We start from the raw sequence: 21,912 nt of genomic DNA, 5'->3' as shown, positions 1-21,912 counted from the left end.
AGCTACTATGAAGAAAATTAACTCTATCCCAGCCAAACCCAGCACATCCACGTGACTTGTGTCCACAGGGAAAGCCCTGGGTGGGATTCCCATGAAAAACACTGGGAGCACATGCCTTCATAGGCATGTGAGCGGGACCAAGCCAGGACCCCTTGCTGTACTCCCACTCTGAGAGGAAAAGTCTTCAAGATCTCCTGAGGAAACCCAAACCAACACATTTTGCTGGAAATTGATGGCTGGCATTCTGCTGATTACAAAAATAAGACGATTAAATTAAAGACGATGCTTTACCCGTAGAATCAGATGAAAACAAAAATTTGTTTGCATCTACCAAGATGTTTCCAGGAATACAAAAAAAACCCACCAAGCAAACCTTCTCTTAAAGTGACTTATTCAGGTTGCAGACCATAAGCCTCTTCTTTTGAGGAGCGTGTTATTTCCATACTCAGCAGCTTGGTCTTATGTCAGATGGGGCCAGGAAAGCAGAAAAAAAGAGTGAGATTATCTCTGAAGAAGTCACAGAAATATTAAATAGTTCAATAGCTCCTGATTGCTACAAGGGTCAATATGCTAAGAATAGTTATAAAATGGAGAGGCAGATTGCTTGTTGGGTTCGCTTATGGCTATATCTAGTAAGATTAAAATCTGCTCTTCCTTTTAAAGTTCAACTTTTTTGATGGCTTATGCTTATCAGTACTTCTGAAGGCTATTCACCTGCAGGACGCTATATCTACCCTGACAAGTAGCACCAGATGATCTTCTGAAATGGATTCCTGGAGGATATGTTGTTTCACAGCACTGGTTACCTGCTCCTATGCCTTTACGGTATTCCCACCTGCTCCTCCATTTTCTGGCTTGGGTGAGATTTAATTTTATTTGTCTGTGATTTTGAAACTGTTCTTTCTATGTTTCAGATCCAAAACTCTGTTGAAGACAGAGGTAAGTTTGCAAGATTTTTATGTTAGTGGAAGACTATCACTCACCAAGTGGGGAATTATATCAACTCATGTCATTTAGTCACTAACTTAGGTGTATTATTTCTTTTGATAGCTGATGATATTGATGGAGGGCAACTTAGAAAGGACATTCCAGAAATAAACTCAGGTAAGTCAGGACAGTAAGTAAGCAGAGTGTTGAATTATTACAGAGATCAGAGCTAGCCTTTGGGGACCACAAGTCTGGTAGATGTGATGGCACCAGAGTGGGCTGAAAGTTCCCTCCTACGTGAGAAAAATCCCAAATGTGTCATGGATACAGTGAGTATTGCAGGGCAGTTAAAAATGTGTGGGATGAACCCCAGCTACTTCTGGAGAGAAGGGAGAAGACCTCTGCTTTGAAGTCTGGTAGCAGGCGGAGAAGATGGAAGGGCAGGAGCAGGGCATGGGGCAGAGGATAGAAAGGTCCGTAAAAGGCTGGTGTTGGAAACCGAAGATGGAAAGGCCAGGAAAATTCCTCAAGGGTAATTTTGTAGGAAGCCCAGGATCTTAATCTTAAATTTGGAACCACAATCAGATGCTCCTGGGGAAGGCTCAGCAATCCCTGGACTGAACCTGCATCCCTCCCCACTGCACTCTTCTGCAACACGACTCCCGGAGAAACCTTGGCAGGAGCTCTAATTCAACTTCTGCTTCGTTGACGCACATTTATCTTAAGTCAGTTGTTGGTTTCACATGCCTGATGACCAAGATATGAAGCTTAAGTACCTTCGTCCCAACCCCAGGGTTTCAGAGCATTGCCTTGAGGGATTTTTTGTTTCCTGACACTGCCTGTTATCTGCTTTATGCTCTGGTGTAGGTTTCCTCTGGTTTTGCTGGCAGAACAGAAAATATAGTGCTAGTTTTTGTGGTTTTTTTTTCTTCTCTCCATATATATGTGAGGAGAATATAAGTTATTTCTATAGCAAAAGGTCTGAAGATGAAGTGTCTGTGCTGGGATTGTGCCTATATGATGGCACTAAATGACAATGTTATGCTAGCAGGACCATACAGTGCGTGGGGCATTTGACACCTTAAAAAAATAAAGGTGTAAAATAAGAGTCTCAAATGCTGTGTTTTTAAAGCATGGAAGATGTGGATCAGCTGCTTGAAACACTGGTGTCTGTTGCCAGTTTAAATACATCTCCTCCAGCACCACTCTAGAAGGGGAAGGAGTCTCCCAAAATTTGTATCTATCAGCCCATGTGGATATTTCGGATACCCTTGTGAATCTCAACTGGCACCAGACACCTATGTTTAGGCAACTGGATGGACACACAGCCATAATGGGATCTGAGACACAGGGCACGTAGATTTAACTGCTTCAATCTGAGCTTGGTTCAGGCTCAGGTGTCTGGAAAGGTGGACTGAGCCTCTTCCCTCTCCAGAATCCTTGTCTTTCTCCTTTGATCATATGGGGAATCCCAGATGATTAGCCTAGGTTAGCTAACTAGTTAGGCTATTAGATGCCTAACTTCAGGACAAACCCATTCCACCTATATATCAACTACAATGTTCAAAAGTCTACAGTTGTTTCAGGATACAAGCCTGGGAAAAATAATAAAATCTCCTCTGGGCAGCTGTTATGAAATTGTTATGGAAATCTTAATTCAACCCCAAATCCTCTTTTGCTACAGACGGAGGACTGGCATGTTATAGCGTGGCAATGGTTATTTGTTTGCTTGTTTCTAGGCAGTTGCTCTTTAAAACGAGGTGGCTTGGTTGATGAGGCATCCTGATAGATTGTGTGGTCTTTGAAAAAAAACATATATTGTAGTTCTTGATATGTTACTCTGGCCTAAATAGTTGTTTGTCTCATTTCAGAAACGGGAAGGAAGCTTTTCGAAGGTGATATTGTATTTCCGGTATGTGTCGCTGATCTAAACCAACATCAGCAAGAGTGTTGACTGGGCGTAAAATGTTAACGCCAGCACGTTGATCTCATTCACAGCTGGAGAGGAATGCTCTGAGAAACAGCTCCTACAGATGGAAGTTTCCCATCCCCTATATCCTAGCTGACAGCCTGGGTAATCAGACTTTTTTATTACGGTAGCAGTGTATTACTTACATTAGATACACTCTGTTTTTGTCCGTCTCTCCGGGCTGCTTTTGTTTCATTTGCTTTTGAGTTATGCTGCAGTAATGCCCTTGTTACTGCTGGCCAGACAGCGACGCAGCTCTGCCCCAGCACATGTTGTTTTCGATGTAACAGCCCCGGTGACCAGCCGGATGCTGACGAGCAGCCAATTTAACTAATAGCAGCGTATCCGGCTGAGATCTCTAGCTAAAGAAGTCAGGAAATCTTAAGAATATGCCTGTTGATCTACTGCATCTTTCATGCCTTATCTCTTCTTAACAGTCCCAGCTCGGTACAGGCAGGAAGGAAATGCAGATATTTCATAAGTAAAAAAGTTCAGAGAATTCTCCCTTCTTGTTTCCACTTAATTTTAGGGACTATTTTAAATTTTGAACAATTTACCTGTAAAAACTAATAACAAATCAGTGTTAAAATCCTATGGCTCTCTCCTGTGTTTACCAGCCCGAAGCTCAAAGTTTACAATACTTGAAATTATACAATAACACGCAATAAAATCACCCAGCAAAACCTGAGCAATGCCCTGGATGTCCAAAAGTCTGCTTGTTTGTTTCAGCACTATCAGTTTACCTAATAAAAGATATTATCTCTCCCTATGGCCTCTGCCAAAATTACTCCAGTCAGGGAATTCTGCTAACAGCCTCCTGCTCTAAGATCCAAGTAGGCTTTTATACACATTCATATTTTTAATGCATGTTTGTTTCTATCTAGAATTATAGATATTTATAGTATTATAAAGGCTCTTGTTATCCTCTGCTGTGTGTTTCAGATCTGAATGCTAAAGGTGTTATCCTGCAGGCGTTTGACATGTTCAGGCTGAAGTCGTGTGTTGATTTCAAGCCCTATGAAGGGGAACGGACTTACCTGAAATTTGAGAAGCTGGACGGGTAATTTTATATTAACAGTCTGGTTTGTACTACCTTGTTTGATATGATAGTTTCTCCAACTGAGGAGACATTCGTTTTCATTCTTGCTTGTACAAAGGACATAAATACCTGAGCCACATTTCTGTCCCAGACCTTATTTGTCTTATACTGGAGATGTAAAGAGACTAACGAAAGGTATTACCTGCATTTGATGTCCTCTTAATATAAGAAAACACAATTTTATTTCCATTTGCATCCTGCGCACCGAAATAAATCCCTTTCTTGGCACTCTTTCAGGGAAAACAAGCAAATAACTTCCCCCTGGTGTTGCTTAGGGGCAGGGTATGTCACCATGTGTTGGCGTTAGCATGTAGCTTCCTCCTTGCTTTCAGAGGCAGGGTTGGCTTTGCCTGACCAAATGTCGGAGCCGACAACCTCTACTGCTGTGCGGGTCACCGCGGGTTGCCTTTGCAGTCAGTGGGGAGGAGGTGACTCTTCCAGCCCACAAACCATCTCACCTAAAATAGAAGTCTAAAATAGGTCTGGTCACTCACATCCCAAATGCCTGTTACTGTCCAGGGACTGTAAAGGTGCCAGGGAAGCTAACTCAGCAGCAGATGCCAACACTGTGACTGTCTAAAGTTGGGTGACACCAGCTAGTGTCTGTGGCTAGGAATCCAGTCCTCGGGTGCGGGGAGACTGGTGCACAGCATTTTTGGGCAGCTTTTTTTTTTTTTAAACACACAGAATTATTTCTGAAGGGACATGAAAAGTTAAGATTTAAATCTGTATTTAGGAACTAAACCAAGGAAGCCAATGCAGCTTGGCTTGGCTGCCCACTGCCTTTGAAAATCAGGCCAGTTATTTAGAATCATGGAATCATAGAATCATTAAGGTTGGAAAAAACCTCTAAGATCATCGAGTCCAACTGTCAACCCAACACCACCATGCCCACTAAACCATGTCCCTACAGGTCTTTTAAATACCTCCAGGGATGGTGACTCCACCACTTCCATGGGCATCCTGTTCCAAGGCTTGCCCACTTTTTCCTAATTTTTCCTAATGTCCAATCTAAACTTCCCTTGGCGCAACTTGAGGCCATTTCCTCTCGTCCTATCTCTAGTCACTTGGGAGAAGAGACCTCGCTACTTTGGTAAACATACACATAAACAACAGCCAAGGCAGTATATGAGGTTATAAGGCACCCGCTGTACTTTCCTGTGCTGCTCATCTTCTGCTACTCCCTTTCCTATACTGGTTGAGGTGGGGCTACCCACAATTGAAGAGCAATAACATTTGCCATCACCACCTCCTTTACAAGAACTGCAGCCAGTTGAAGAACGTGCATGCACTGCCCTCCAGGGAGGGCAAAATGAAACGAGAAGGCCAGTCATTTCTGGGACAGGGACTCATTGCCAGGCTCTGGAAGGATGCTGAAGGTACACATTGCTCTGTATTCTGGAATTGTAAAACTACAGTCTTGGCAAGACTGCAAAATTCAGGTGGGAAATTCTAAAAAATATGATTTTTTTACTTTTACCTTGATCCTGCAGTTGAGTTAATATGTAGATACAAATCATAGAAGGTATTATGCAAAATGAGTGCAATATCTGAGTCTTTGCGTTACAGGTGCTGGTCTTACGTGGGGGACCTTCAGAGTGGCCAGACAGTGTCTATAGGAGAGAGGTGTGACTATAAAGCCATAGTGGAACATGAGCTCCTGCATGCCCTGGGATTTTACCATGAGCAATCCAGGATGGATCGAGATGACTATGTTCAGATATGGTGGGATGAAATTATTGAAGGTACAATGCAGGTCTGAAATGGTTGAGAATTGTCTATAAATGCATGTCCCTGTTTTTACAATGCTAAAACATCTCTGGTTGAGAATGGCTGCCTACATGTTGACAACCGGACCATTATTTAGTCACGGGTAAAGCATTCTGAAAAGATGTTAGGTGCTAAGTTTTATTTCTGGTCTTGCCTAACCACGTGTGTATGTTTTTGTCTAGGTTTTGCATACGCCTTTGACAAATACAATGACAGTTTCCTTGATGACCTCAATACCCCGTATGATTATGAGTCAGTCCTGCACTATGGACCATATTCTTTCAACATCAATAGCAACGTTCCTTCCATTACAACAAAAATTCCTAAATTTAATGAGATCATTCAGGATTGACTTACTGAGGTTGAATCGCATGTACAACTGCAGTAAGTCCTTCTTCTCACACATGTATTTGAAAATCCTTACTCAAGCTTCATGATGACATGGATGGAGTCACGTGAGAGGAGCAGGAACACTTCACCTTTAGGATCCTCTCGCAATGCTAAAAGAAACTATTGTTCTTACGCAGCAGCAAGCTCCATGGTGGCCAGATGCCCATTTCTTTATAGAATACCATTTAAATGAGTCAAGGATCTAACACTTTTCATTCACATGGACTTTCCCCTAAGATTACTTGTAATAGTATCCGTTTCCTTCATGGATGATGATCATCATGCTGTTGATGATGATAAAACCTTCAAGTAACAGTAGTCTGGAATTGGGGTCTCCAAAATCAGAGTATTTCAAGTTCTTTTTTCTGCCTATGTGATGTTTGATAAGACAATTGGGGTCAGGAGAACAAATGGGGATAATTGTGCTTTCCAGCTCCACTGGCAAAGCTGTGAAAGTAAATACTCAACATGCTGTACAGGACTGACATACAGTGTTAACATACACCTGAATATTTCCACTACCTTCAGCAGAACTACTTCTGATTTACACCCTGAAGAGAGAAATGGGCCACAGAGCCTATCCCAGGCAGGCTTAGAGAAAATGATGGGTGTCTGAAAGGGAAAACTAGCTCGTAGGGGCCGAGCTGGTTCCCACAAATAAATATTCAGCTGAGAATGGGAAAAAGAGATAAGATGTTTCTTTTGGGAGGAAACATCATTTATGTGTGGTAACAGAGACATAGATATGAAAGTCTGTGTAATCTCAGTTGTATTAAGAATATTTCCTGATGTTAAGTGCTGTATGTAAACACTCCAGTATGGGGTTAATAGCAAAAGCCTTATTTGATACTAAAAGACGTGGTAAAATGTGTTACTCTATTCCTGTCAGCTTCGAGCCTCACCTTCTTGGATCAGTGCTCCTTTGAATACATCAATATCTGTGGGATGGTGCAAAGTAGACAAGACGGTGCTGATTGGGACCACACATTGGGCAAACCAGGAGATGAAGACCATACTTTGGTGGGAAACTGTGCAGGTAACAGATGTAATTTTAGACGGTCATTAGACTTTACCCATGCTTTTCCGAGATGTGAGAATGAAGATATACAGAGATAAATAAGTCATTAGAAATATCCTACTATTAATGTTAATCACTGTATACCTGATGCTAAACATGACTCTTGAGTTTTCAGATAGAAAGGCTAATAATTTTAATTTGAAATGTTTAACCCCTCTTTAAATCTCCTCCCTACATTGTAATATCTCATGAAGAAATGACAGTTTGAGACTTAGCTGCTGCAAATTGGTGGTAGCTCCACTAAAATGAAGGGAGCTCCACCAGATTGCTACAACTGACTTTGATTAAATTCCATAGAATTAAGTCAGGTGAGACTCTCCTCCTTTTATGCATATGTTACAGTATTTTAAGTAATTTTCTAGTTTGTTTTAAAGCTGAAGCTGAAAGACACTTTCCCTTTGTGAAGGGGAGTTCACCTGAGGCATCCCCACAAAAGTACCATGTACAAGCAAATACCACAATACACAAATCGTGTTTGCAGACAAATTCTGACATTGAAACCAGTCCAGGATCATCAAAATAGGAAGCTGAGCTTCGGCAATATGACATGGAGCAGGAGGAAACCACCCTCAGAAGACTTCTTCGAGGGAGGGGGTGCTGTGTGATGCAGAGCCATATCAGGAGGGTGTAGTTGCTGCTAATTCAAAGCTTGTTCGAGCCGCACCACATAGGGAGGCTGAAGGATTATCTGAGAAGCAAACCAGCAGTGATTTCCTCTCTTCTGAGGAGAGTGCTGCATGGGGCCCTTTTGATTGAGGGTTTGGCTCTGACTGCACCAATTTGAACATATATTGAACATATATGAGCATATTGAGTTCTGCAGTATTTTGATTGCTGCCAGGACACAGGAATCTGTTGTTTTCAAAGGCAGTGGGGAGAAAATTAAATACTGCAGGTGAGTATCACGTAAACAGTCCAAAAATCCTCTAGCAAAAAAGTTTCTTTTGAAAGTCAAAAGAAATCATAGAATCACAGAATGGTTTGGGTTGGAAGGGACCTTAAAGATCATCTAGTTCCAACCCCCTTGCCATGGGCAGGGACACCTTCCACTAGACCAGGTTGCTCAAAGCCCCATCCAACCTGGCCTTGAACACTTCCAGGGATGGGGCATCCACAGCTTCTCTGGGCAACCTGTTCCAGTGCCTCACCACCCTCATAGTGAAGAATTTCTTCCTTATATCCGAATCATCTTTTTCCGACATTAAATATCCGCTGAACTAACCTAAGAGAATTTCTTCCTTATATCCGAATCATCTTCTTCCGACATTAAATATCCACTGAACTAACCTAAGTCTTCTGTAAATGTCTCTCTTCCTTAAAAGAAAGGGGTTTTCTATATTAGTTCTGGCTGTATTTTTATGAACCAAAATAAATGAGAGTTGTTAACACACTCTTAAAGCACTTGATCAGGTTTCCAGGCTTGAAGAATGAAGCTAAGTATGTCAGTAAGAAGTCTGCATACAGCACACACAGCATCTATATCACCAGATCCTAATTACTCCACTTTGGGATTAAATTCCCAATGAACCTTGTCCTGCAAGTCTTGCAGAAAGTAATTCATGAAGAGAGGCTATATGAAAGGGTATCATAATTTGGCATAAGGATGAAAGATCACATTTAAGGGACCAAACTGTCTCTTGATTCCTGTCATACTTAGCTTGTAATTATTTGCTGAAGTGTTAGGATACAAAAGAAAGAAATCCAGGGGGTCTGTTAGCTCTGCCCATTCTCCAAGTACCCAGCTAAACCATTGCTTCAGTCTGCTCAAATCCCAGCCTGAAATCTAAGCAACTTTGTAAGTTCATCAAAACTTCTTTTTAACTACTGCTTATAAATAATATAATAATTCTCTTATAAGTAAGAGATGCAGTTTTCCAAATTATATCTGCATATACAAATATAGATGTTTTCTGATTTGTATGCAGGTTGTCCTTCAAAATCAAAACAGTCACTGGGTTGGTTTGGACATGGCTTGACTACCTGGAGTTTTGTGGTTCATATCTGGGACAGAGTACACGCTTGTTCAATGATTCATTTTCCCCTATTAAGACTCAACGTGAAATTCCAATCAATAATAAAATAAAGCAGAACTGCAAACACAGTTTGTGTACAAGTGGTTAAGGCTAGGCACATCTGCTTCCCAAAACACAAGTGGTGGTTAGTCACAAAAGTGTCTCACAGTGCAGGAGAGGAAAAAAGTACTGAATAGAAAAGAAAGCCATTTCTGTGGAACTTGTTCCCAGGGAGGAGCGAGCAAGAGTTGGCTTTTGGCAGTAACAGATCATGTTTGCTGCCTAACGCTGTGTTTGGTTACAGTTTGGAAATCCAAATTTATACCAAATTTGCAGGCAGTGAGGAGGAGAGCAGGCGCGGAGCAGGCAGGGTGAGGGGATGCTCCTGTTCTTACCACACGTGGGGTTCGAGAGGGCAGATGTGAACCCAGTGAAAGGCACAATGCAGAAGCCAGCGCTTCAAAGACCTACCGAGTAGGGAGCAAAATGAACAGGAGTGTTGTTTAGGTCCCGTTGTTGGCAAGGAAAGAGAAAATCCTTATTTCTAGAGGAACAAGTCTGTTTGGCTGTTGTTTGACGGACTGTTTGCTTGCGGTTTGCAGGGTGTGCGGTTTGCTGACGCTGTAAAGCTCTGGATGTGTGACAGAGCGTCCAGCGCTTCAAAGACCTACCGAGTAGGGAGCAAAATGAACAGGAGTGTTGTTTAGGTCCCGTTGTTGGCAAGGAAAGAGAAAATCCTTATTTCTAGAGGAACAAGTCTGTTTGGCTGTTGTTTGACGGACTGTTTGCTTGCGGTTTGCAGGGTGTGCGGTTTGCTGACGCTGTAAAGCTCTGGATGTGTGACAGAGCGTGTGGCTGAGGAGCTGACAGCAGCTTCCTGCCTCTCGTGGCCAGTGACAGACAATTAACTCCTCTTCTTCAAGGAGGAGGAAGAAAAATATTTAAAACCTAAGCAGTCAGCCTTCATAAGTTTCCTGAGAGCAAACGGGTCAGCAGTTATTGGAAAATAAGCAGCTTTGTTGGGTATTTGTAGGGGAACTTATAGAATCATAGAATCATAGAATCATTAAGGTTGGAAAAGACCTCTAAGATCATCGAGTCCAACCATCAACCCAACACCACCATGCCCACTAAACCATGTCCCTAAGCGCCTCATCTACACGTCTTTTAAATACTTCCAGGGATGGTGACTCCACCACTTCCCTGGGCAGCCTGTTCCAAGGCCTGACCACTCTTGCAGTAAAGAAATTTTTCCTAATGTCCAGTCTAAACCTCCCCTGGCGCAACGTGAGGCCATTTCCTCTCGTCCTAAAAACTTACTGCAGAAGGTCAGCAATGTGTATGTGAGCACAGCCAAGCATAGGCTGGAAGCAGCAGTGGAGCTCAGAGTGGCATCAGGTGGCAATTCAAGAGTCATCGTTCTCTGCACGGTCTCTGCTATTTGCATCAGTCGGCTCCCAGACAGACAGAAAAGTGCAAACCCGTAGATGCAGCCACAGGGTATTTGGAAACCCCCGGCGTGATGCAGCTTGAAAACGTCCTTGCTGTCAGGAGAGACAGTTCCTGTAGAGGGGGGATGTATTGAGGCTACTAGGTGAAGCTGATGCGCTTGCTCAGTCGTCTTCAAGAAGCTGATTTAAATTTGGAATATACAGAATGGGGCTGATGCGGATGATGAGGGTGCAAGTGGTCAGCCTTTGCGACCAGGAAGATCGAAGACTCAGAGGAGGTATCATTCCGGCCCACAGATAGAATTGCAGGCTAACTATGAAAGAAGGAAAATAGTTATTTCAAACACATTAGTATGAGAGGGCATGAGCTGATACAAAGTAATTGGGCTGGAAGTTAATAAATTCTTTAGCTATGGCAGAATTAAGGCAAAAATGTCTTCAGGTACTTTTATAGGGAAGTCTGATCTATTGACAAAAGGCTGACAGAGCACGGTTTTTAGGCAAAGCAGAAGACTGAAGGTCTTGACCTAACAGGACCCTTCCAATACTTTCCTAGTTTGCCTTCAAAAAAATCCCTGCCCAAGTGCATCCACTTACATTTGCATATGTTTGCAGGATTGGCACATGTACGGTTCGTACTTCATTTCTGAAGAATGCAACCCAATGTGTACCTTAGCTAATCAACTGAACACCAGTTTGCAAGCCATGCTTCGATGCATTTTCATTTTAATATTTAATTACAATGTAGGGAGAATTCTTTTCTATTGAATTTTTTTTTTCTTTAAAAATAACTTTTTAACTCAGGCAAGTGGAAACTACACTAAAGCTTATTTAGCACTGGCATTTCATTACTGAATGCATCAAAAACTTTTATCACCTCACTGTTTCGTGTTTCCCAGATAGAGGATATTTCATGCACTTAGATACAAAAACTGGACATGCTGGTCAGTCAGCTCTTCTGGAATCTCGCATCATTTATCCAAGGAGGAAGGAAAAATGCCTTCAGTTTTTCTACAGGTTAAATGGAAGTCCACAGGATAAGCTAGTTGTCTGGGTTAAGAAAGATGATGGAACTGGAAACATTAGACGGATGGAAAAGCTGCACACTATTACAGGTAAGTGAAAGCGTGTTTTCATATCTGAAGTGCTGGCAAACTTTGATGCGAGACAACACTGGCATGGTTTATCTATGAAAGTTTGCTCAAGTGTCCAGTGTAAATCTAACCTTCATTTGCTTCAGTTGAGTAACTCCAGTGTTAGTGCCCATGAGAACAGATTTTGGCTCAGAGGCAGTTTCCTTAAGACTGTTCCTAGATTAGCTAGGGTGTAGAGCATCAGACAGTCACCATCCAAACAAACAGGTCACAGGACGCTTGACGAAGACACAGCTTCATTTGGGATTGTGTCCTGGACTTTCCATTCTCACATATATTTATTTTCCTCTTCAGCTGATGGAGAACATCACTGGAAATTGGCCAGCATTCCCTTCAGTGTCCAAACCAAATTCCGGTATGGGTTTCAGGGCATCAGAGGAGATCCAGCCAAGTCTGCCGGGGGGATTGCCATCGATGACACCAGCCTGACAGAGACAAACTGCCCCACCAATATCTGGCACATCAGAAACTTCACATCCCTTTTTAACAGTACTTCAAAAGGCGATTATATCATAAGCCCTGTATTTTACAGCTCGGAAGGTTATGCCTTTGCTTTACAGCTGTATCCTCACGGAAGAAATTCATCACCCTACATGAATTACATGGGGATTACTTTCCACCTCTGCAGCGGTCCGAACGATGGCCTTCTTGAATGGCCGGCCGGACACAGACAAGTTGTCTTGTCGGTTTTGGATCAAGACCCTGATGTGATCCACAGGATGTCCCTCAGCCTTAGCTTCACTACGGACCCAAACCAGCTAGTATATGGTAAGTCAGAGTGCACCAGGGAGAAAAATAGAAATGCAGAGGTTTGCTCAAGCTGGAGAAAAGTCTTGGAAGTCAAGAGACCAGGCAAGATTTTCCCTGCATGTAACACTACTGGGCTGACTTTAATTACTTCTGTATTTTTGCGCAACAGGCAGAAATGACACCCTGCAGTGGGACAAACCATCTATCACTGGAAGTTTTTCTTCTTTCTGCAACTGCTACATGAGCCCAGGTGTTGGCTGGAATACATTCCTGACCCACAGAGAGCTGCACTGGAAAAAATTCCTTAAAAATGACAGTCTTTTCATCTTTGCTGATTTTGAAGGTAGAGTATTATATTATCAGAATCAGAGCAGGTATCTACTCTTCTGTTTGTAAGGAAAGCACAAAAGATGAGGGTGATTAGCAAACATGTAGAGAGTCATCTATTTCAGGAACAAGGTTTTTAAAGGACTAGCGCCTGGATTTTTGAATACCCAATATGAAACCCTGTGGATGACCTTGATTCTCTGGTCCCTGAAAATCAGATTTTCAGGACAGATTATACTTCCATGTCTTGAAGATCAGTCTACTTAATGGCGTTCCTATTCACCACCACCCCTATATCACTTCTGACTTAAGAAAATTGTGCTTTGAAAATGAAGGTGTTCTTTTTGGACCTTGAAAAACTGGCAGAAGGAGTTTTGATCCAAAGCTTCTCTCCCGAGGTTGCGATTTTTGTCAGGACTGTGTGCAGCCGCTCTGCTCTGCCAAAGGCAGCAGGGAAGGGGAAGAAGGAGGAAAAGAGGTGTCTGGTTTAGAGGGCAGCCTGGCAGCACCCCTCTGAGGAGGCCAAAGGGACTGTGCATGCCCATAATCTGTGACAGCCACATCTCAGATGGCTGTGTTCACCTCACCTCATGTTAGGTGTCCAAAAACAAACTTTCTAGACTCCCCAGTGGGTCATTTGAGGCCAACGGCTACCTCTGGGGAGCAGTCGATCCCATTCCATTATAGTTGTGATGAACTGCTTTTCTGATATGCTGATCTCCACTGGCTGCAAAGTGATCCATCACTGGTGACGGAATGGTGGGTGAGATGAATCCTACCACTCTTCTTAAGTGAGTTTCCTTCAGACAACGTCAGTGCCTGGAAAGTGGAAACACTTTGTATAAGTAAATAACCACTAAACCAGACCTGGCTCTAGTACAGGGGTCAGAGCACTTGTCTCAGATAGCAGAGGGCAGTTGAGAGCACGCGATGATAATCCAGGATCACTCCATGCGACCGAGGGCTGTAATCACCCCTGTGAACTCTCCTGGTAGGAGGATTTCTCTCTTGCTCTTCGTGAAAAAAAAATGCAAAGTTCTTGTTTTCATTCCAGCACAGAATGGAGAAACTTTTGAAATGGCAAGAATTTTGCAAGGTGGGAAAGCTACTTCCCATGAGTGCTTAACCAGGAACGTGTGCTGCCTAATAAAGATGCAAAGAGCAGTCTATGTTTCTGGCATACAGAATGGCCCAGCTTTTCTGCAGGGCATTCGGCAAAGCTTCCAAGTCCTCTTCAGCCATAAGAAAAGCAACTGAGGCCTCTTTGTGCTTTCTCTGACAGCGCTTTGTACTGGGAGTAATTCACTGGGGGAAATTCAGTCCCACTGTGTGATATCGATGCCAGTGGTCCCAAAAGAGTTTCCAGTTGCTAGGTGAAATTGTAGTTAAGAAATTGAGAGACTTGTTAGGAGACTGCATTTAGTCTCCAGCAGTAGACTGGTTCAGCTTAATTTCTAGACATTAAATCCAATATGGTCACATTTATAAGGTTTCAGTCTCTGCATTTGAATATTCATTTTGATACCAGAGTGCCTAAAAACTCAGGGACAGTGTTGCATTGCCCTCTGATGAAGGTTGGAGGTTGTCCCTGTATAACCACTGAGGGTCTGCCCCATGCCTCCCACTTCTCCACAAGCCTTTCCACCCTCCCTCCTCACTTCCCAGCCCTATTTCAGATCACCTCTGACCCAAGCCCCCTACTCTTTCGCCCCAGTCTCCCTCCAGCTCAGTAGTCCCAGGATCCCTTGATGGGCTTGAGAAAGACACAGACTGGAGCTCCATGCATGCCTGCAGCTCTCTACCCTTGCAGTTTCCCCTCCCATCTCCTTCACTGGGTACTGCTGCAGCTTCTACAGCTATTTAGATGAATTATTGTTGCTTTGTTTCTTGCCCCTGGAATCAGCCTGGAAGTCAGCCCAACACATATGGTAGAACTGTACTGTATACTCCACGCGTTAAATCAATTACTTTAACTGTCTTTTCTTGCAGATCTCACCCCTTTGATTACATCTGAAGTCCCAGTCCGTCCTTGAAGTGCCCTCAACCTCTTCGCTACAAGTGCAAGCAGTCATCCATGACAGATAAAATATATTACTTCACTAAACAAAACTGTATTCTGTGGTTTCTGTCTTTTAAGAATTCGAACTAAGTTTCCCTGTTAGTTTTAAGAGACTAAACCCATAGACTCTCCAAAGATTATTTTGGCCCAAGCAAAGTGCTTCTCTTAGTTACATCATCTTTTTTCTTCCCATATTTCATTCTTTTTGTTTATCTTTGCTGATGGCAATGCTTACTTCCCAGCTCTTGTGTCTGAAGTCTCTCTGCCCAGCCTTCCCTAGCTAGAAGCCCCAGTGCTTGACTTTCCAAGATCCTGTTCCAGGCCATCGCTTTTCTCCCCAAGGCCATTACCACTTCTTCAAGCCCAGCTTGTAATAACGCTCACTCCCAAGTATTCAGCTCGTTAGGTCACTGCTAAAAGAACAGCATGCTTCCCTACCTTCATCTGCGTCTGGACTCAATTCAACATTACTGAGAAGTGTTCATGAAAACAGAATGGGAATTTTTTTGGATCTTGTAGTGGGTTGACCTTGGCTAGCCACCAGGTGCCCACCAAGACGGTCTATCACTCCCCCTCCATCAACAAGACAGGGGGAGGAAAATACGACAAAAAGCTTGTCGATCGAGATCAGGGCAGGGAAATCACTTACCAATTGCTGTCATGGGCAAAACAGCCTCAGCTTAGGGAAATTAATTTAATTTATTGCCATTCAAACAGACTAGAATAATGAGAAATAAGAACAAATCTTAAAACACCTTCCCCCCACCGCTCCCTTCTTCCCAGGCTTAACTTTACTCCCGAGTTCTCTACCTCCTCCCACCGAGCAGCGCAGGGGGACGGGGAATGGGGGTTGCAGTCAGTTCATTACACGTTGTCTCTGCTGCTCCTTCCACCTCACTCTCTTCCCCTGCTCCAGAGTGGGGTCCCTCCCACGGGAGACAGTCCTTCATGAACTTCTTAGCGTGGGTCCTTCCCACGGGCTGCAGTTCTTTATGAGCTGCTCCAGCGTGGGTCCTTTCCACAGGGTGCAGTCCTTCAGGAACAGACTGCTCCAGCGTAGCATGGACCCCGTGGAGTCACAGGTCCTGGCAGAAAACCTGCTCCTGCGTGGGCTCCTCTCTCCATGGGTCCACAGGTCCTGCCAGGAGTCTGCTCTGGCGTGGGGTCCTCCATGGGCTGCAGGTGGATATCTGCTCCACCGTGGACCTCCCTGGGCTGCAGGGGCACAGCCTGCTTCACCATGGTCTTCACCACGGGCTGCAGGGGAATCTCTGCTCTGGCGCCTGGAGCACCTCCTCCCCTCCTTCTTCACTGACCTTGGTGTCTGCAGGGCTGTTCCTCTCACATATTCTCACTCCTCTCTCTGGCTGCTGTTCCGCAGCAGTTTTTCCCCTTTCTTAAATATGTTATCACAGAGGTGCTACTAACGTCGCTGACGGGCTCAGCTTTGGACGGTGGTGGGTCCATCTTAGAACCTGCTGAAACAGGCTCTGTCTGACATGGGGGCAACTTCTGGTGTCTTCTCACAGAAGCCACCCCTGTAGCCCCCCCTGCTACCAAAACCTTGCCACATGAACTGAATACAGGATGCATTTAGGGATGCATACATTGTGCAAGGTGCTAAATGAATATATTAAATTGCATTAGTATAACTTGACATGGCATAACCATTGTCCTCTACAAACTCAAATCTATGCCTACAGAATGACTTGTCTTTAGACATCCTTTTTAGTTTCTTGGGTAATTTTTAAGTTAAGGGGACTAAAAAGCAAGTGCTTTTCAGACTACTCTGATTTTGCTTCAGCTTTTTGTTCCTTTCTCACATCCACTGCTACGCATCTGCAAATCATGGCCTTTGTGCTGTGTTTTGAGTCTCTTTGCTCGTCTGTGAAAACAGCCTTTACATAATGTATCTTGAGGCATGCTTCTCTTTTACTAGTAGTGTGTCCTGTTCTGCTTATCGGTGTCCTTTGAAGTAATAGTTCATAAAAGCAAGTGTTGAAGAAGACCCATATATGCTAGGTGAAAGATAGTCCTGTGGGGCCCTTCCTCTCAAAAAAAGAAGAGATGTCTGTACTTACTCCTCTGCAATGTGATCTCATACAAATAGCTTCCTACTTCGATCTGTTTGGAGTAAAATATGTTGCTTAGGTTGGAGGACTGACTCCTTTCTAGGACAGGGTAGTCACCGTACACAGGCACATTTCCTACTCAAAACCTACTTGCATTTGAGGCTTCTTCACACGGAAGTCCAGCAGGGAAGCAATGTGTGAAGCACCTCCAGAGCACTTTTTCTTCTCTTCCTACTCAAGCCCTTTGTGTTGTGCTGTGGGTGGTGGTGTCTGTGGCACAAGCCTTTTCCTACCTGATTGCTGATCACAGAGGTGGACATCCTCACCTTCATCACTTGTAATTTCAGATGTGAAATGAGGGAGCAGGATTCGGTTGCATAAGTTTAAGGCACTGTGACACTCCAGGGCACATGGGACATTTGCAAGGGGATAACAGATACGATGCAGGACCTGTGGAAGATCTCGAGCTTTCTGGAGCCTTGGCTCAGTTAGCCCATGTGCCCTCCCTGCCCTATGTCTCCTGAGAAAGGAGACAGCAAAGTGCAGGACAAGAGTTTGTCATCTCTGAAAACCACCGGAAAAGAAAGGAGCATCAAGCTGGAAGGCCAAGGATCTACTGATGTAGGTGACCATCTCTGGAGGCAAAGGGTGGCATGTTGTGCACTGGGGCATCAGCCCTGGGATGGGATCAGCTGTGGGAAAACACTGTCAGGGCGTTCATAATCATATCTCTTTTATTGCTAATCTTTACAATGTGATGTTAATCATTAATTGAAAACAGCAGTGGGCCAAATTCTAATGTTACTGGAGTGCTCTAAACCCAGAATAATTCTGCTTAAGCATGTGGCTTTCCTCCTGTGCAGTGGAGATCGTAATGCTGACAGATAACAAGCATAGTGGAAGGAGTCAGCAACTTTGGGCCAGATTGAGATCTTCTTACAAGAAGTCTGGGTGGGCCTTTCACCAGCTGCGCTGAAGGCGTGAAGTAATCACATTCCTCTCTGCCCGGTCCTCCAAAGTGGACTTAGGTAATTGATAACAACAATGCCATCACGTGCCATTTAAGAGGAAAATCTTGCTGTTACAAAGGTGGAAAGTTCGAAGCGGATTGGCTGATGTTCTGTGGAAAGCTCAGCAGCATGCCCTATATATTGCAAGAAATGAGATCTTCTTTTTCCACTGCAAAAATGGGTTCCAGCATCTTCCCGCTCTGCCTAGCGCTTCTGTTATGTTATGTGTATGGTACTCCAGTCTCTGTAAGTAGAAACCTGATTTCTACAGGCTCCTCTCAGTCCAGAGACATCTCATACCTTATACTGGTTGTATTTTATTCTCTTTCAGGTCAGGCACCTCTCAAGTGAAGCTGGTAAGTGCTCTGTGAACTCTTCTGAGTTTTGAAGCATTTTCTTTTGCTTGCTGTGTGCCACCACATCTGAACACGTAATGTTTTGTCTGTCTTGCAGCAGCAGATGCTTATATTGGTGAGATAATCAAAGACATTCCAGACATAAACTTAGGTGAGTTCATGTCTAAATTCCCATAAGGCCTGAAAAATTGTGAGCAAAATGCTGAATTTTCATGTGGGTGACTGATGGTCAGGTAGTTCATGGTAACAAGAGAAATATAATTAAGTGAGCTCTGAATTACCTTTCTCTGGCTATGACACATGAATCGATCCTAGGACTGTAACCCTATGTAAACAAGGGGTGCAGATGTTTTTCACTTCTGAAGTTTGGACAGACCCATGGTGTTAAGGCAGTAACACGCTGTATCAATTGGAAAGGCATTTCCCCACCAACATTTTCCCCACATACCTATAAGATTTTTATAAAGTTTTACGAAGTGGAAAATACCATAGATGTTTATTGAGCTTCTATATAAGTAAGGTAAGGTAAGGAAATCAAATGGAAAAGACACAACACACTGTACTGTCTTACTCTATTTTTTTTTATTTCCTATAATCAAATTTCCATATATCCTTTGACTATGCACTGTACAATATTCTTCCTGATGCATTACTCAGTATTACTACATTCTCTAGAGCATTTTCCGACTGTGTGACTTGCCACTGCCTGACAGCAAGCAAGAGGCTATCAAACTAGACACAGATAATGGTGGCCACCAGATTTCTGCCACCAAAAATGCAGACATTGCTGAGTAGTAAATATTGAGTAGAAACTACTGTTACTTTTAGGCCTGTCCCTATATTTCAGTATAAAGAGGCTGGCCCTTCTTTATTTTCTGTAAATGCCCAAAGACATTAACCTTGTATAAGTAGGCTCAATAAGGTTTATGAAGTGAAATACATTTTATATTTGATATTTCATTTACATTATCTTCCATTAAATTACTTTTCAGCTGCTGGACTGGACCTCTTTCAGGGTGATATCTTGCTCCCTGTAAGTAATTAAAAACTTTACATCTATCACTTGTCCTAATTGTATTTTTGGTACGAATCAGCCCATCTCCCCAGAGCAGATGCATCACCAGCTGTTAATTCCCTTTTCAGCAAAATCAGCGAAATGCCCTAAGAAATGAGACCTACAGATGGAAGTTCCCCATTCCCTATATTCTGGGTGATAGCCTAGGTAATGGAGATACTTTATACAGATTTTAGCTCCAATCCTTATTTGCACTGGAGCCACTGTGATAAAAAAACCTGCCTTTTTCAGAACTGGTTCTCTCACATTAAAATTCACTAATAATTAGATGGCTCCCTTATATCAAACCCATTTTTTAAATTCTACAGCTATCATAACAAAACACAATTTAATCAAATCCAATCATTTTTCTTTTCAATCATTTTTCTTTTGGTCCCATGCGTGTATCTGTGTGCATACCTTACCTCTCCAGGGTGAATGATCTGCAGTGTGTTAAAGGTGCTTTCCTGATGCATCTTTTCCAGATCTGAATGCCAAAGGAGTCATTCTCCAGGCGTTTGAAATGTTCCGCCTTAAGTCTTGCATTGATTTCAAGCCATATGAAGGAGAGAGAACCTACATATTCTTTGGAAAAGAAAGTGGGTAAGGGCTATATCAATTTCTGTTTCGTTTTGCTGTGTAGAATCGGCTGGGAATTCACTCCATTTGACTTCAGCACTCGAAAAGTTTAGTCTAAGTTTGTTGTCAGCAGAGAAAAAGAGGCCACCGAGAAAGCAACCCATCTTATCTTCTTAGAGCTTGGAAGCAGCTGCCTCCCTCTGCTGACCGCAGAGGATGTTCAGGTGATGAACTTGGAATGGGCATCTAACATTTGGATGGTTACTCTTTGATAAGGTGAATCCCAGCATTGCTGGGTTTTCTTCAACTGCTTCCACTTTCCTACCTAGGGTTTTTTTTCATTTCAGTGATGGGTGAAACCACCCCCATGTACATCCTCTTAACTTACCAAGGATGTGAATAGCCAGAATTTAAGTTTTGAAATCTTTGGAAGACAGGTCAAAAAAAAAAAAAAGCTATGGAAAGCCAGTTTATTGTAATATTGCTATCGTTTTGAGGTGGTTTTTCTTTAATGAAAGGTCCTCTCAAAATCTGAAAAGGTTTTATGCTCAGAGATTCAAGTTTTCCAGGACCTGGAAAGATTTATTTTATTTCCTACATTTAAACAGGCTTTGAAAGAACATCTAGAAAAGCACAAAAATCTTCTCACTATATCAGCTGCAAATATTTCTTTTCTCCCAGAACTTCATGAAGACCTATAGACACTGATATTTCTGCCCTCAGCTCTTGGTTAATGTATTCTATGACAGTTCTGTTACAAGACTGTGCAAGCACCATGATTTTTGAGAAGTTGGTGCTGAAGAGCCTGGTACTGCAAACTCTTAGCAGTGGCTATTCAAGAGACCATAGGCTCAAGCTCTTTGTTTTCAGTACTCCCACTAGTGTGTTCAGAGCTCCTTCAACAAACTTGACCCAACACTGCTTCATGACGTGCAAATGAAGCTACAGTCCAAGCAGGTGCTCTTTAGCAGTTGCCTCCCACATCACCCTCGAGCTACCCCAAGAAGTTCCCAGTGAATTGGCTGAGGAGCTCCCTCCTTAATCATGGTTAGCCTCTGCCAAGTCATGCCCTCACGCAAAGAGGGCATTACACACATGTAATTTCCCACCTAGGACCAATGCATTGCATAGTTGACCTTAAAAAGGACCAAATGCTGCTACCCTAAATCCTCCTAGATCCTTTCTCTAGCCCAAGTGATTGCAGAAAAGCTCAGTCTGTCTTGACAAGTTTGCTGTTTCTACGTATGCAATATGTTTCTTGGCACGTTTCTTGGCAAAATGGCAGCTGATATAGGACTAAACTTCTGTGGATCTCAAAAATCAGAGGTGAGCTTGTCTAACATAGAGGGTATGTAAAATGCTGGCCTCATGCAAGTGATAGCAAGTGTGTTTTCGGGGCTTAGTCTGGTTTGAGAGTAGAGTATCTGTACAGTATCAAGGCACTTGGTTAGCACCTAAATAATGATTTATATTACGCCTTTTATACTTAAACCTCTTTTGATATTACTTTAAATCCAGTGAGCAGAACGAGAACTTAAATGCAGAGAAGAAAACTCTACTTAACAGACAGTAAGATCTCTTGCTTTCTCAGGTGTTGGTCCATGGTGGGGGACCTGCAGACTGGACAGAACCTCTCTATTGGGGCAGGGTGTGACTACAGAGCAATTGTGGAACATGAGATCCTGCACGCTTTGGGATTTTATCATGAGCAGTCAAGGACAGACCGGGATGACTATGTGACCATCTGGTGGGATGAAATTATTCCAGGTGAGTTTTGACCTTCAAGTCAGATTTTGTAAAGTGCAGACTCATCAGTATCTTATTTTCCCTCCTAGATTTTAAGACCTTCTTAAAG

General features: G+C 43.1%; 1 protein-coding gene across 1 annotated transcript; it reads left to right on the top strand.

The window, feature by feature from the left end:
• Positions 1 to 782: 782 nt before the first annotated feature.
• LOC104072506 (meprin A subunit alpha-like) lies at positions 783 to 14,960 on the top strand. Its single transcript, XM_009573768.1, is given in 14 exon segments — positions 783 to 825; positions 895 to 939; positions 1,051 to 1,104; positions 2,799 to 2,839; positions 2,926 to 3,001; positions 3,839 to 3,956; positions 5,565 to 5,740; positions 5,948 to 6,107; positions 6,109 to 6,149; positions 7,045 to 7,191; positions 11,596 to 11,811; positions 12,145 to 12,618; positions 12,770 to 12,943; positions 14,917 to 14,960. Coding segments are annotated over 14 exon segments (1,809 nt in total).
• The last annotated feature ends 6,952 nt before the right edge of the window (positions 14,961 to 21,912 follow it).

This window comes from Fulmarus glacialis, unplaced genomic scaffold (assembly GCF_000690835.1).
Source record: "Fulmarus glacialis isolate BGI_N327 unplaced genomic scaffold, ASM69083v1 scaffold8163, whole genome shotgun sequence".
Lineage (NCBI taxonomy): Eukaryota > Metazoa > Chordata > Aves > Procellariiformes > Procellariidae > Fulmarus > Fulmarus glacialis.
Note: the sequence above shows the minus strand (reverse complement) of the source record. Positions and strands in the feature narration are given on the sequence as shown.